Source organism: Sander vitreus, chromosome 12 (assembly GCF_031162955.1).
Source record: "Sander vitreus isolate 19-12246 chromosome 12, sanVit1, whole genome shotgun sequence".
Taxonomy (NCBI): Eukaryota; Metazoa; Chordata; class Actinopteri; order Perciformes; family Percidae; genus Sander; species Sander vitreus.
The window spans coordinates 30,965,694-30,980,693 of record NC_135866.1 but is presented as its reverse complement, the minus strand read 5'-3'; the positions used below and the strand labels follow the sequence as shown (position 1 = coordinate 30,980,693).

The 15,000-nt window shown below is 43.3% G+C and overlaps 1 protein-coding gene across 5 annotated transcripts in view; it reads left to right on the top strand.

Moving 5' to 3' along the window:
- rasal2 (RAS protein activator like 2) overlaps positions 1-15,000 on the top strand; it is a 121,585-nt gene that overhangs the window by 62,631 nt on the left and 43,954 nt on the right. For all 5 annotated transcript variants that reach the window (XM_078265146.1, XM_078265144.1, XM_078265145.1 and 2 more), the window contains 2 exons: positions 5,374-5,480; positions 14,077-14,189. In XM_078265146.1, coding sequence (XP_078121272.1) covers positions 5,374-5,480; positions 14,077-14,189 — 220 coding nt within the window. The remainder of the gene's footprint in view (positions 1-5,373; positions 5,481-14,076; positions 14,190-15,000) is intronic.

Sequence of the window (15,000 nt, the reverse complement as noted above, 5' to 3'; positions counted from 1 at the left end):
AAGCGTGCTTGGTCGGGACTATTGTCGTCCCTTTAGCGCTATAAGTAAAGCGTGCTTTAGTCGGGACTATTGACGTCCCCTTTAGCGCTATAAGTAAAGCGTGCTTGGTCGGGACTATTGACGTCCCTTTAGCGCTATAAGTAAACGTGCTTGGTCGGGACTATTGACGTCCCTTTAGCGCTATAAGTAAACGGGCTTGGTCGGGACTATTGACGTCCCTTTAGCGCTATAAAGTAAACGTGCTTGGTCGGGACTATTGGCGTCCCTTTAGCGCTATAAGTAACGTGCTTGGTCGGGACTATTGGCGTCCCTTTAGCGCTATAAGTAAGCGTGCTTGGTCGGGACTATTGGCGTCCCCTTTAGCGCTATAAAGTAAGCGTGCTTGGTCGGGACTATTGACGTCCCTTTAGCGCTATAAGTAAAGCGTGCTTGGTCGGGACTATTGACGTCCCTTTAGCGCTATAAGTAACGTGCTTGGTCGGGACTATTGCCGTCCCTTTAGCGCTATAAGTAAAGCGTGCTTGGTCGGGACTATTGGCGTCCCTTTAGCGCTATAAGTAAACGCGCTTGGTCGGGACTATTGGCGTCCCTTTAGCGCTATAAGTAAAGCGTGGTCGGGACTATTGACGTCCCTTTAGCGCTATAAGTAAACGCGCTTGGTCGGGACTATTGTCGTCCCTTTAGCGCTATAAGTAAACGTGCTAGTCGGGACTATTGACGTCCCTTTAGCGCTATAAAGTAGACGTGCTTAGTCGGGACTATTGACGTCCCTTTAGCGCTATAAGTAGCGCTGGTCGGGACTATTGACGTCCCCTTTAGCGCTATAAAGTAGCGTGCTTGGTCGGGACTATTGACGTCCCTTTAGCGCTATAAGTAAAGCGTGCTTGGTCGGGACTATTGACGTCCCTTTAGCGCTATAAGTAAACGTGCTTGGTCGGGACTATTGACGTCCCTTTAGCGCTATAAGTAAACGTGCTTGGTCGGGACTATTGACGTCCCTTTAGCGCTATAAGTAAACGTGCTTGGTCGGGACTATTGCCGTCCCTTTAGCGCTATAAGTAAACGTGCTTGGTCGGGACTATTGACGTCCCTTTAGCGCTATAAGTAAACGTGCTTGGTCGGGACTATTGCCGTCCCTTTAGCGCTATAAGTAAACGTGCTTGGTCGGGACTATTGCCGTCCCCTTTAGCGCTATAAGTAAACGTGCTTGGTCGGGACTATTGACGTCCCCTTTAGCGCTATAAGTAAACGCGCTTGGTCGGGACTATTGCCGTCCCTTTAGCGCTATAAGTAAACGCGCTTGGTCGGGACTATTGTCGTCCCTTTAGCGCTATAAGTAAACGTGCTTGGTCGGGACTATTGACGTCCCTTTAGCGCTATAAGTAAACGTGCTTGGTCGGGACTATTGCGTCCCTTTAGAGCTATAAGTAAACGTGGTCGGGACTATTGACGTCCCTTTAGCGCTATAAGTAAACGTGCTTGGTCGGGACTATTGTCGTCCCTTTAGCGCTATAAGTAAACGTGCTTGGTCGGGACTATTGACGTCCCTTTAGCGCTATAAGTAAACGTGGTCGGGACTATTGGAAAAAGAAAAAAGCGACTATAGTATTATATTAGACATTAGTACCTTACAAATGTGCTTAGATTTCGACTTTACGCCGGCTACTGACTAGGCGGAAGGATTACGCCCGGTCTTAGCGAGAAGAGGGCTTAAGCTAAAATGGCGCAACTGGCGTGACTTAGAACGCTGAGTTAACTTTCTATATCAGAACTACGACAAAAGACAAACACGCACACACACACACACACACACACACACACACACACACACACACACACACCAAACACACACACACACACACACACACACACACACACACAGCAAACGGACACGCACACACCAAACGGACACACACACACCAAACGGACACACACACACACACACACACACACACACACCAAACAGACACACGCACACACACACACACACACACAGACACACACACACACCAAACAGACACACGCACACACACACACACACACATACACACCAAACAGATACACACACACACACACACACACACACACACACCACACACACACACACACACACACACACACCAAACACACACACACACACCAAACACACACACACACACCAAACAGACACACACACACACACGCACACACACACATACACACCAAACAGACACTCGCGCACACACACACACACACACACCACACGGACACACACACACACACACACACCAAACAGACACTCGCGCACACACACACACAGACACAGACAGACACACACACCAAACAGACACACGCACGCACACACACATACACACCAAACAGATACACACACACACACACACCAAACACACACACATACACACCAAACAGATACACACACACACACACACCAAACACACACACATACACACCAAACAGATACACACACACACACACACCAAACACACACACATACACACCAAACACACACACACACACACCAAACACACACACATACACACCAAACACACACACACACACACCAAACAGACACACGCGCACACACTGTGTGTGAGACTTTCATTTATCAAGTGAGACTTTCTTCACTTGATAAATGATCTTTTAAACTGACAAACATCAGATACTAAGAAAAGTAAACTGTTTTACTTTACTACGGTTCTACGGTATTGGTTTTGTACTTACTTACATTTTAAATCAATCCGTTACTGAGTAAAAAAAAGGAAATTAAAAAAGGTTCTTCGGGCAAACTATCCGTCAACAAAGTCACATTTAAAGCTGGGAAATTATTCTTCAAATGTTTGTCCCTTTTTTCAGCGTTTTTGTTGCTTTTTCTGACGTTTGAGTTCGGCCAGCTAGGTAGCATAGGCAGCTAGCAGAGAGGGCTGGAGCTAGGTAGCATAGGCAGCTAGCAGAGAGGGCTGGAGCTAGGTAGCATAGGCAGCTAGCAGAGAGGGTTGGAGCTAGGTAGCATAGGCAGCTAGCAGAGAGGGCTGGAGCTAGGTAGCATAGGCAGCTAGCAGAGAGGGTTGTAGCTAGGTAGCATAGGCAGCTAGCAGAGAGGGCTGGAGCTAGGTAGCATAGGCAGCTAGCAGAGAGGGTTGGAGCTAGGTAGCATAGGCAGCTAGCAGAGAGGGCTGGAGCTAGGTAGCATAGGCAGCTAGCAGAGAGGGCTGAAGCTAGGTAGCATAGGCAGCTAGCAGAGAGGGCTGGAGCTAGGTAGCATAGGCAGCTAGCAGAGAGGGCTGGAGCTAGGTAGCATAGGCAGCTAGCAGAGAGGGCTGAAGCTAGGTAGCATAGGCAGCTAGCAGAGAGGGCTGAAGGTAGGTAGCATAGGCAGCTAGCAGAGAGGGTTGGAGCTAGGTAGCATAGGCAGCTAGCAGAGAGGGCTGAAGGTAGGTAGCATAGGCAGCTAGCAGAGAGGGCTGGAGCTAGGTAGCATAGGCAGCTAGCAGAGAGGGCTGAAGGTAGGTAGCATAGGCAGCTAGCAGAGAGGGTTGGAGCCAGGTAGCATAGGCAGCTAGCAGAGAGGGCTGGAGCTAGGTAGCATAGGCAGCTAGCAGAGAGGGTTGTAGCATTGGCAGCATCGCTGTGTGGAACCCTACCGTGAGTCCTTTGCAGTGGCCCGGGTTTGAGTCCGACCTGCGGCCCTTTGCTGCGTGTCATCCCCCACCTTTCCTGTCTGTCCACTATCACTAATGAAGGGAAAAAGCCCCCCCCCCCCAAAAAAACCCAGAACCTTGCACGTTTATATGGATTCATAACCGATTCAGGACGTTACATCCCATGTCCCAATCCTAGGAAAATGCTTCAGGTCCAAACGTGTGACAGGAGTATCTGAGGAGATCCTCTGTCACGCAGGGGAGGAGTTTTTTCGAGCTTCCTGTCTACCACCGGCTGCATGTAAATGGACTCGTAGGTGGTTCAACACTTGGTTCAGGAGCCGGCTAGGGCCTCCAGAGAGTTAAACCTCAGACACGATGGCTGCAGTGGAAAGAAGAGCGGCTAAATTTAGCTTCGGAAATCAATGAGCCCGGATGAGAGCCAGCTCAGTGTGGGTGTTGTTCTTTTGTCTAGTTTGTCTCTTAGATGATGAGTAGGAATAATATGAACTAATGCCTACCAGACACTAGAAAGAAATCGACAAAAAATAAACCATCAAAAACATCGAAAAACATCGCCAAAGGTGACAAAAACATAATTAAAAAAAATGCCCAAAAAGTGACAAAAAAACTTGTTAAAAAACACAATTAAAAAATGCCCAAAAAGTGACAGAAAACGTGTTAAAAAATGACAAAAACATAATAAAAAAATGCCCAAAAACTGACAAAAAACTTGTTAAAAAACACAATAAAAAAATGCCCAAAAAGTGACAAAAAACGTGTTAAAAAACACAATATAAAAATGCCCAAAAAGTGACAAAAACTTGTTAAAAGACACAATTAAAAAAATGCCCAAAAAGTGACAAAAAACTTGTTAAAAAACATAATAAAAAAATGCCCAAAAACTTGTTAAACACAATAAAAAAATGCCCAAAAAGTGACAAAAAACTTGTTAAAAAACACAATAAAAAAATGCCCAAAAAGTGACAAAAAACTTGTTAAAAAACATAATTAAAAAATGCCCAAAAAGTGACAAAAAATGCCCAAAAAGTGACAAAAAACTTGTTAAAAAACACAATAAAAAAATGCCCAAAAAGTGACAAAAAAGTGTTAAAAAACACAATAAAAAAAATGCCCAAAAAGTGACAAAAAACTTGTTAAAAAATGACAAAAACATAATTAAAGAAATGCCCCAAAAAGTGTCAAAAAAACCCAACAAAATGTTGAAATCTCTACCCTAGAACAGACACTAGAAGACTTTGAACAGACTTCAGTCTGACACCATCTCACGTCTCGTTACAGACTGTCCTAACATATAAAGACTTGGGCTCTTGCATGGTCACACACTGCACGGCTACAACCAAGCTAGCCAGCTAGCTACCGCTACAGCACGTTAGCTGGTAACATTAAGAGAAAGTGTGCAGATGTTCTGTTCAGCCGTACATGCAGATGAATGTCTCCAGCACCCAGAGGTCTGTGCTTATCCACTGGTAAAACTCCCGTTGGATGATTATTAAGCCCTTCCCCTCCAACCCGACTCCACCGAGACTCTCAGGATTTCATTACGATGTGTTGGACATTGGTCTGAGACAGAGGAATTGCTTAAATAAGTCGTTTGGTGTAAGACTATCTACTACGATCACAGTTAGATGTTGATGATGATGATGATGATGATAGAGAGGAGGAAGAGGCTTCTTCTAGAGGATCTAACACTCTGTGTCTCTTGTTTCTGCAGAAGTGTCTTCGGAGCGATCTCCGAGGAGGAGGAGTATCTCCGGTCTGGGGAGTTCAGAGAAGAGCGTCGCCATCGACAACCCAAACTCGTCACCTTTCAAAGTGCCGGTGAGTTTCTGCATCTCCTTTTTCTTTTTTTTATGAAGGTAGGTTTTTTTGGGCTTTCTGCCTTTCATTTTGACAGGACAGCTAGGTGAGAAAGGGAGGAGAGAGAGAGGGAAGACATGCAGGAAATCGTCTCAGGTTGGATTTGAATCCTGGACCTCTGCGTCGAGGGGTAAACCTCTCAATACATGTGCGCCTGCTCTACCCGCTGAGCCAACCCGGCCACTGCAGCTCCTTTTCTTTACAGCGTCAGACATTCACATTTAAATCATGAAAAACAGTAAAGCATTCATCTGGATTCCAAACTTACAATTACATGTGTTAAGCCGGAGGTCGTTGTTCAAGGAGTCCCGAAAGGACTCCCCCGTGCACGGTGTTTCAGGACCCAAAACCTGGAACGGGGGGAGGGGAAGGATGTTGGGATCCGGCTCGAAGGACCAAGGTTGTTAGGATGATTATTTATCAAAGAATGGACAAAATCACTGGAGTTGTGTTAAAGTTTGTTTACTTGCAAGTAGTATTACAGCACTCGCAGCATAAGTACAGAAAATGACTAACTACGACCTTCAACAGTAGCTTTTTTAGTTAGCCTAACTTCCTGTTCCTGTTCCGGTGATATGAGGTTGCTCTGCCTTTCAGGGAGGATTACAGAACGTGTTGTTGGCTGGGCTTTGTTTTGCTCAGTTTGTTTTATTTTGTTTCGTTTCCCTGACTTTTAACGCACTGTAACGGATGTCATGTTGGTCCCTGTTGATTGGATCCCACAGGTTGACTATAAGAGAGAAAGGGAGGGAGAGAGAGAGAGAGAGAGAGAGAGACAGGGAGAGGGAGAGACACAGAGAGAGGGAGAGAGACAGACAGAGAGAGAGAGAGAGAGGGAGAGACAGAGAGGGAGGGAGAGGGAGGGAGGGAGAGACAGAGAGAGAGAGCGACAGAGACAGAGAGAGAGAGGGAGAGACAGAGACAGAGAGAGAGCGACAGAGAGACAGAGAGAGAGAGGGAGAGACAGAGAGACAGAGAGAGAGAGAGAGCGACAGAGAGAGAGAGAGAGAGAGAGCGACAGAGAGAGAGAGAGACAGAGAGAGAGAGAGAGAGAGAGAGAGAGAGACAGAGAGAGAGAGGGAGGGAGAGACAGAGAGAGAGCGACAGAGAGACAGAGAGACAGAGAGAGCGACAGAGAGAGAGAGAGAGAGAGAGAGCGAGAGAGAGAGAGGAGAGACAGAGAGAGAGCGAGAGAGAGACAGAGAGAGAGAGAGAGAGAGAGAGAGACAGAGAGAGCGACAGAGAGAGGGAGAGAGTGTAAAGTAGGGATGCACCAAATCCAGGACACAGCTTCTGATTCAGCTGAATATTGGGCTTTTTGACGGGGTTGGGTTTCTGCTGAACCCTACGCTGTCACTTCGCGCTACGCTGGTCGACGTGATGACGGCGCCGTTGATTACAGGAAGGTGTTTACGTAGGTGGAGCTTCAATGCAGCAGGCTGAGAGGAAGTGGAAATGGAACTGGTGAGCAGAAAAAGGGTTGTTTGGCAGTACTTTCAGTCAAAAGAAGGCCATTCAAGTCCAGCTACATGTTCAATCTGCAATGCTGATTAGTCTGGTGGTGGCGAGGACCCTAAACAATACACAACATCACCGCTGTTACAACATCTGGTATGAAACATCTGGAAGAATACGAGCTGAGCATGAAGGAATCTACAGACAGCAGCCAGAATGCAGCAACTTCAGGTACGGCAAAGGAAGGACAGTCACTGTTTACTTCATTAATGTGTTGACTGTGTTCATGGACTGAGGACGGGACGAGGACTCAGCAGAACCTCAACCAGGGGGTTCAGGATTCAGCAGAACCTCAACCAGGGGGTTCAGGACTCAGCAGAACCCCAAAAATCTGGATTCAGTGCATCCCTAGAGTAAAGGAGTGTTAATAAAGCGTTTGGCTGGTGTTCAGCTGGATGCTCCGTGTGCGTTCAGTGTTTTCTTATCAGACCTAGCTTGGCCAACCTATGAAGAGCAGAACTGATCAGGAGCAGCTCTCCTAAATTCCTGCTCCCACCCACAGCAACAATAACATTTATAGTGTCAAATTACAACAGGAGTTATCTCAGGACACTTTACAGTTCTAGACCACACTCCCAAGAGCGAGCATTTGGTGCAACAGTGGCGAGGAAAAACTTCCTTTTAACAGGCAGAAACCTCAGACAGAGCCTGACTCTTGATGGGCAGCCATCTGCTGCTGCCTGTTGGGACACTGATACACTGATACAGAGATACAGAGATACAGATATACAGAGACACTGATACAGATATACAGATATACTGATACAGATATACAGAGACACTGATACAGATATACAGAGACACTGATACACTGATACAGAGATACAGAGATACAGATATACAGAGACACTGATACAGATATACAGAAACATTGATACAGATATACAGAAACATTGATACAGAGACACTGATACAGATATACAGAGATACAGATACAGATATACAGAGATACAGATATACAGAGACACTGATACAGAGATACAGATATACAGAGACACTGATACAGAGATACAGATATACAGAGATACTGATACAGATATACAGAGATACAGATATACAGAGACACTGATACAGATACAGAGACATTGATACAGATATACAGAGACACTGATACAGATATACAGAGATACTGATACAGATATACAGAGACACTGATACAGATATACAGAGATACAGATATACAGAGACACTGATACAGATATACAGAGACATTGATACAGATATACAGAGACACTGATACAGATATACAGAAACACTGATACAGATATACAGAGACATTGATACAGATACAGATATACAGAGATACAGATACAGATATACAGAGATACAGATATACAGAGATACAGATATACAGAGACACTGATACAGATATACAGAGACACTGATACAGATATACAGATATACAGAGATACAGATATACAGAGACACTGATACAGATATACAGAGACACTGATACAGATATACAGAGATACAGATATACAGAGACACTGATACAGATATACAGAGATACAGATATACAGAGACACTGATACAGATATACAGAGACACTGATACAGATATACAGAGACACTGATACAGATATACAGAGATACAGATATACAGAGATACAGATATACAGAGATACAGATATACAGAGACACTGATACATATATTCATATATAGTAGTAGCAGTACAGGGCGGAGCAGGGCGTAGAGCAGGACCACGGCAGCAGCTGCAACCACAATCCAGGTGCCACCACAATCCAAGGAAATCTGCGAGGGGAGAAAACAGGGACTCCTAGGGAATAAGCTCCCGCCTCCCACTATGTAACGCTAACGATGTAGTCCTCTACCCCCAAACCGCTCCCTGGCACACACTTCCCCTCGTTAAATGGGCAGAGAGGTCTGTGGCGCTGCACACACACTTTATCATATCCCGCTGTAAAGACTTCAGGCCGACTCACAGGAGAGCTACCACGAAAGATAGTTTTTTGACAGCTTGTATTGATTCGTTTAGCTTTTCCTGCAGAATCGGGGTCAGATCTGTAGAGAGCCGAAGCCCTGATGTCACTTCCTGTCTCATTCAGCATTTCTTTTATGTCTTTCTGAAGAAAATGAAGCGTGTGCCCAGAGTTTACTCTCCATAATCTAGAGTAAATCAGCTCCACTGCGACGTTAGTAATGAGGTTATATTTCATGTCGCAGACAGAAACACTGAATCAGATTCAAACCCAATTAAAGCGACACTAAATGTCCAGAGCAGCGGACTCGTAACCGGATGAACACATGATTAGATCATCGGCTCAGAGCCTGCCACTGGAGCTGAGTGATTACTGCAGGTAATCAGAGTACCGCTGCACATTTTCACTGAAACATCAATACGTGAGTCTCAACTATTTTTAGCTGACGACTGCAAACATTTCATCTCTGTTCTGTCAGGAGTCCAAACGTGACTGTGTTTCTCTCTCATGTAGAGAGAGGATTAAAAGGCTCATTTGGGGTTTTATTTCCAACCTTGTCCATATTTCCCCATGCATTGTTGTCTTAGTGACTAATGTGAACATAAATCTTTGAAGTTGGTCCAGTATTGAGCATGAACGCTGTAACCTGCAGCCGTGAACCGGGCTGTAATGTTACCCTACAGGACAGATGTTCAGCAGCAGTTAGTAACAAGCTGTAATGTTACCCTACAGGACAGATGTTCAGCAGCAGTTAGTAACAAGCTGTAATGTTACCCTGTTCACAACACGACAAAAATGTCAGAAAAAGGGACAAAAATGTCAGAAAAAGGGACAAAAATGTCAGAAAAAGGCATAAAAATGTCAGAAAAAGGGACAAAAATGTCAGAAAAAGGGACAAAAATGTCAAAAAAGGGACAAAAATGTCAGAAAATGGACAAAAATGTCAGAAAAAAAAACATGACATAAATGTCAGAAAAATGGACAAAAATGTCACAAAAAGGCATAAAAATGTCAAAAAATGGACAAAAATGTCAAAGAACTGACAAAAATGTCAGAAAAAGGGACAAAAATGGACAAAAATCCATCCATCCATCCATCTTCATCCGCTTATCCGGGGTCGGGTCGCGGGGGTAGCAGCTCCAGCAGGGGACCCCAAACTTCCCTTTCCCGAGCCACATTAACCAGCTCCGACTGGGGGATCCCGAGGCGTTCCAAGGTCAGGTTGGAGATATAATCCCTCCACCTAGTCCTGGGTCTCCCCCGAGGCCTCCTCCCAGCTGGACGTGCCTGGAACACCTCCCTAGGGAGGCGCCCAGGGGGCATCCTTACCAGATGCCCGAACCACCTCAACTGGCTCCTTTCGACGCAAAGGAGCAGCGGCTCTACTCCGAGCTCCTCACGGATAACTGAGCTTCTCACCCTATCTCTAAGGGAGACGCCAGCTACCCTCCTGAGGAAACAAAAATGTCAGAAAAAAACATGACATAAATGTCAGAAAAATGGACAAAAATGTCAGAAAAAGGCATAAAAATGTCAAAAAATTGACAAAAATGTCAGAAAATGGACAAAAATGTCAGAAAAAGGGACAAAAATGTCAAAAAATTTACAAAAATGTCAGAAAAAGGCCTAAAAATGTCAACAAATTTACAAAAATGTCAACAAATTTACAAAAATGTCAGAAAAAGGGACAAAAATGTCAAAAAATTGACAAAAATGTCAGAAAAAGGCATAAAAATTTTAAAAAAACTGACAAAAATGTCAGAAAAAGGGACAACAATTTCAGAAAAAGGGACAAAAATGTCAAGAAATGGACAAAAATGTCAACAAATTTACTAAAATGTCAGAAAAAGGGACAAAAATGTCAGAAAATGGACAAAAATGTCAAAGAACTGACAAAAATGTCAGAAAAAGGGACAAAAATGTCAGAAAAAGGGACATAAATGTCAAAAAATTGACAAATGTAAGAAAAAACGTGAAAAATATCAGAAAAAGGCATAAAAATGTCAACAAATTTACAAAAATGTCAGAAAAAGGGACAAAAATGTCAGAAAAAGGGGACAAAAATGTCAGAAAAAGGGACCAAAATGTCAGAAAAAAACATGACATAAATGTCAGAAAAAGGGACCAAAATGTCAGAAAATGGACAAAAATGTCAGAAAAATGGACATAAATGTCAAAAAATGGACAAAAATGTAAGAAAAACGTGACAAAAATATCAGAAAAAGGCATAAAAATGTCAGAAAAATGTCAAGAAATTGACAAAAATGTCAAAAGTGTCAAAATCACCAGGAAAAAATGCATCACAGAGTGTTAATTGTCTTTAATTGACTCGAGAGGACAACTAGTGCGCGGTCGGCGGGGGAAGACGACACGAGGGTTAAATAAGTGATGCCGTTTTGTGTTTTGATTCCATTCTTCTGTCAGTCTTATGAACATGTTGCCATGGACAGATTAACGTCCCGATTAACGTCAGTAATCAGAAGTGTAAGTTCCTGCAGACAGTTTGAGTCGGTGCTTCACAGTCAGGTTGCTGTCGGAGTATTTTTAGTTCCCGTCAGACTTCAGAGAGTTTCTCTTCATCCAGTGAATCCAGATCCAGCCAGAGAGCATGCTGGGAGATGGCGCAGCCTCAAAGTCAGCGGTAAAGCGCTGACAGGATCTTAAACACATGCAGCAGAGATATTTCTGTTCATTAACGTTAAAGTTACTTTAGTTACTCCGCTACATTCATCTGTTCCAGCTTTAGTTACTAGTTACTTTAGTTACTCCGCTACATTCATCTGTTCCAGCTTTAGTTACTAGTTACTTTAGTTACTCCGCTACATTCATCTGTTCCAGCTTTAGTTACTAGTTACTTTAGTTGATCCTCTACATTCATCTGTTCCAGCTTTAGTTACTAGTTACTTTAGTTACTCCGCTACATTCATCTGTTCCAGCTTTAGTTACTAGTTACTTTAGTTACTCCATTCATCTGTTCCAGCTTTAGTTACTAGTTACTTTAGTTACTCCACTACATTCATCTGTTCCAGCTTTAGTTACTAGTTACTTTAGTTACTCCTCTACATTTATCGGTTCATCAGAAAAGAGAGAAAGAAAAGACGAAAGAAATGGAGAGAAGGAAAGAGACAGATGAAAAGGATTGAAAGGAAGACAGAAGGAAAGAGAGAAAGGGAGACAGAGAAAGACAGAAAGGAAAAGAGAGAAAGGAAGGAAAGAGAGAGATCGAAAGGATTGAAAGGAAGACAAAGAAGGAAAGAGACAGAAAGGAAGGAATGACTTACCAAATAGAGAGAAAGAAAGGAAAGAGACAGATGGAAAGGATAGAAAGAAAGAAAGGAAAGAGACAGACGGAAAAAGAGACAGACGGAAAGACAGAAAGACACAGAAAGGAATGAAGAGAGAAAGGAAAGAGAAAGATGGAAATAAGGAAAAGAGAGAAAGGAAGACAGAGAGAGGAATGAAGACGGAAAGAAAGACTTACCAAATAGAGAGAAATAAAGGAAAGAGACAGATGGAGAGGATAGAAAGAAAGAAAGAAAGGAAAGAGACAGACGGAAAGAGAGAAATAAATTAAGACAGAAAGGAAAGAGACAGAAAGGAAAAGAGAGAACGGAAGGAATGACTTACCAAATAGAGAGAAAGAAAGGAAAGAGACAGATGGAAAGGATAGAAAGAAAGAAAGGAAAGAGACAAAGAAAGAAAGAAATTAAGACCGAAAGGAAAGAGACAGAAAGGAAAAGAGAGAACGGAAGGAAAGACTTACCAAATAGAGAGAAAGAAAGGAAAGAGACAGATGGAAAGGATAGAAAGAAAGAAAGAAAGAAAGGAATGAAGACAGAAAGGAAAGAGACAGAAAGGAAAAGAGAGAACGGAAGGAAAGACTTACCAAATAGAGAGAAAGGAAAGAGACGGATGGAAAAGAGAGAAAGAAAGGAATTAAGACAGAAAGAAAAGAGAGAAAGAAAGAAGGAAAAGAGAGAAAGAAAGAAGGAACGTTGATTGACTGTTTGGATCCTTTCTAAACTGAGGATTTGTCTTAACTTTTAATACTTTACATTTTCCTGACGATACTTACAGACTGTTACTGCAGTAACCTTTTCACTGCAGGACTTTACCTTGTAACAGAGTACTTATACAGCGTGGTATTAGTACTTTTACTGCCGTAAAGTAATCTGGATACTTCTTTAGCCGGCCGGTGGAGGTTTTCTGGACGTGTTTGAAGTGTTATCTCTGCATTATGCATTATGGGAGACAATGAGCCTGAAGGGAGTTTTTGGGGGAGGACAAGAGAGGTTGGTTGGGTGGTGGTGTGTTTGAGGATATTAATATCTCAGGAAATTAGGACGCTCACCTCCTCTGCTGCTCCGCTCTCTGCACCAACGGTATAATAGTTTAGTTTTCAGTGTGTTTGCTAGCTTTAGTTATGTATTTAGTTTGAGTTAGCTTGTTTAGGACCAGGTGTAATGTCTCAGACGTCTGTAGCTACATAAGCTATGTTTACTTTGAAGGACAACGTGGGTCTGGCTTCTCCAGCTGACGGCTTGTTCAAAATACCATCTCGTATTTAACGAAAATAGCTCGCTGAAACGTGTTTCTGACAACATTTGAAGAGAGAAATGGGCCGTGCAGTTGCTGAATCCGTCTTCATTTCAGATCAACAAAGTAGTCAGTATGAAAGATTTTCGTCAGGTTTTGAGAGGCGTTCGTCAGGCTCATCCCGCTCGCCATTTCCAGTAAGTGTTTTAACATAAGAGCACTGATTCGCCAGTCAAGGGCTAGCACTCCACCAATCAGATTGGTCATTGAGTCTGACTGCCCACTGCCAAATTAAAGCCTACGGCTCCTCCGACTGACGACGGCATGGAGCACACCGAACAGACTCGAGTCACCGACCTCGCCAGACTTTTTACTCATTTTACTACTTACACAATCATTTTTTAACTATATATTATTTACAATACACAGCATGGTTTAATGGGGAGGGGCAACCCTCAGATAAGGTCCTGACTCCCCGTGCGATTTACGCCTATGACATCATCCGAAAGAAACTGGCCTCTGGGAACTTCACCATGTTGATTGTCATCTTTTTTTGTATCTTTCAGGGTTTCTTCAGTAAACGTCTAAAAGGCTCCATCAAGAGGACGAAGAGTCAGACCAAACTAGACAGAAACACCAGCTTCAGACTTCCCTCGCTCCGGCCGGCTGACGCCGACAGGTAACTGCTCCTATATCCTTCTTTAAACAATGTGGCCAAGAGTCAAACAGCTGATGGCGCTGAACCGTGTGACCCTGAAGGCGCGTTCCGCGTACAGAAATCACGGCCATTTAAGGCTACATCTCCACCTCTACATTTTGGTTTTAGAGCGTTTGAGTTTTGATTGTTTAAAAGTCCCATGACATTGTGCTCTTTGGATGCTTTTATATAGACCTTAGTGGTCCCCTAATACTGTATCTGAAGTCTCTTTTATATAGACCTTAGTGGTCCCCTAATACTGTATCTGAAGTCTCTTTTATATAGACCTTAGTGGTCCCCTAATACTGTATCTGAAGTCTCTTTTATATAGACCTTAGTGGTCCCCTAATACTGTATCTGAAGTCTCTTTTATATAGGCCTTAGTGGTCCCCTAATACTGTATCTGAAGTCTTTTATATAGACCTTAGTGGTCCCCTAATACTGTATCTGAAGTCTCTTTTATATAGACCTTAGTAGTCCCCTAATACTGTATCTGAAGTATCTTTTATATAGACCTTAGTGGTCCCCTAATACTGTATCTGAAGTATCTTTTATATAGACCTTAGTGGTCCCCTAATACTGTATCTGAAGTCTCTTTTATATAGACCTTAGTGGTCCCCTAATACTGTATCTGAAGTCTCTTTTATATAGACCTTAGTGGTCCCCTAATACTGTATCTGAAGTCTCTTTTATATAGACCTTAGTGGTCCCCTAATACTGTATCTGAAGTCTCTTTTATATAGACCTTAGTGGTCCCCTAATACTGTATCTGAAGTCTCTTTTATAGAGCCAG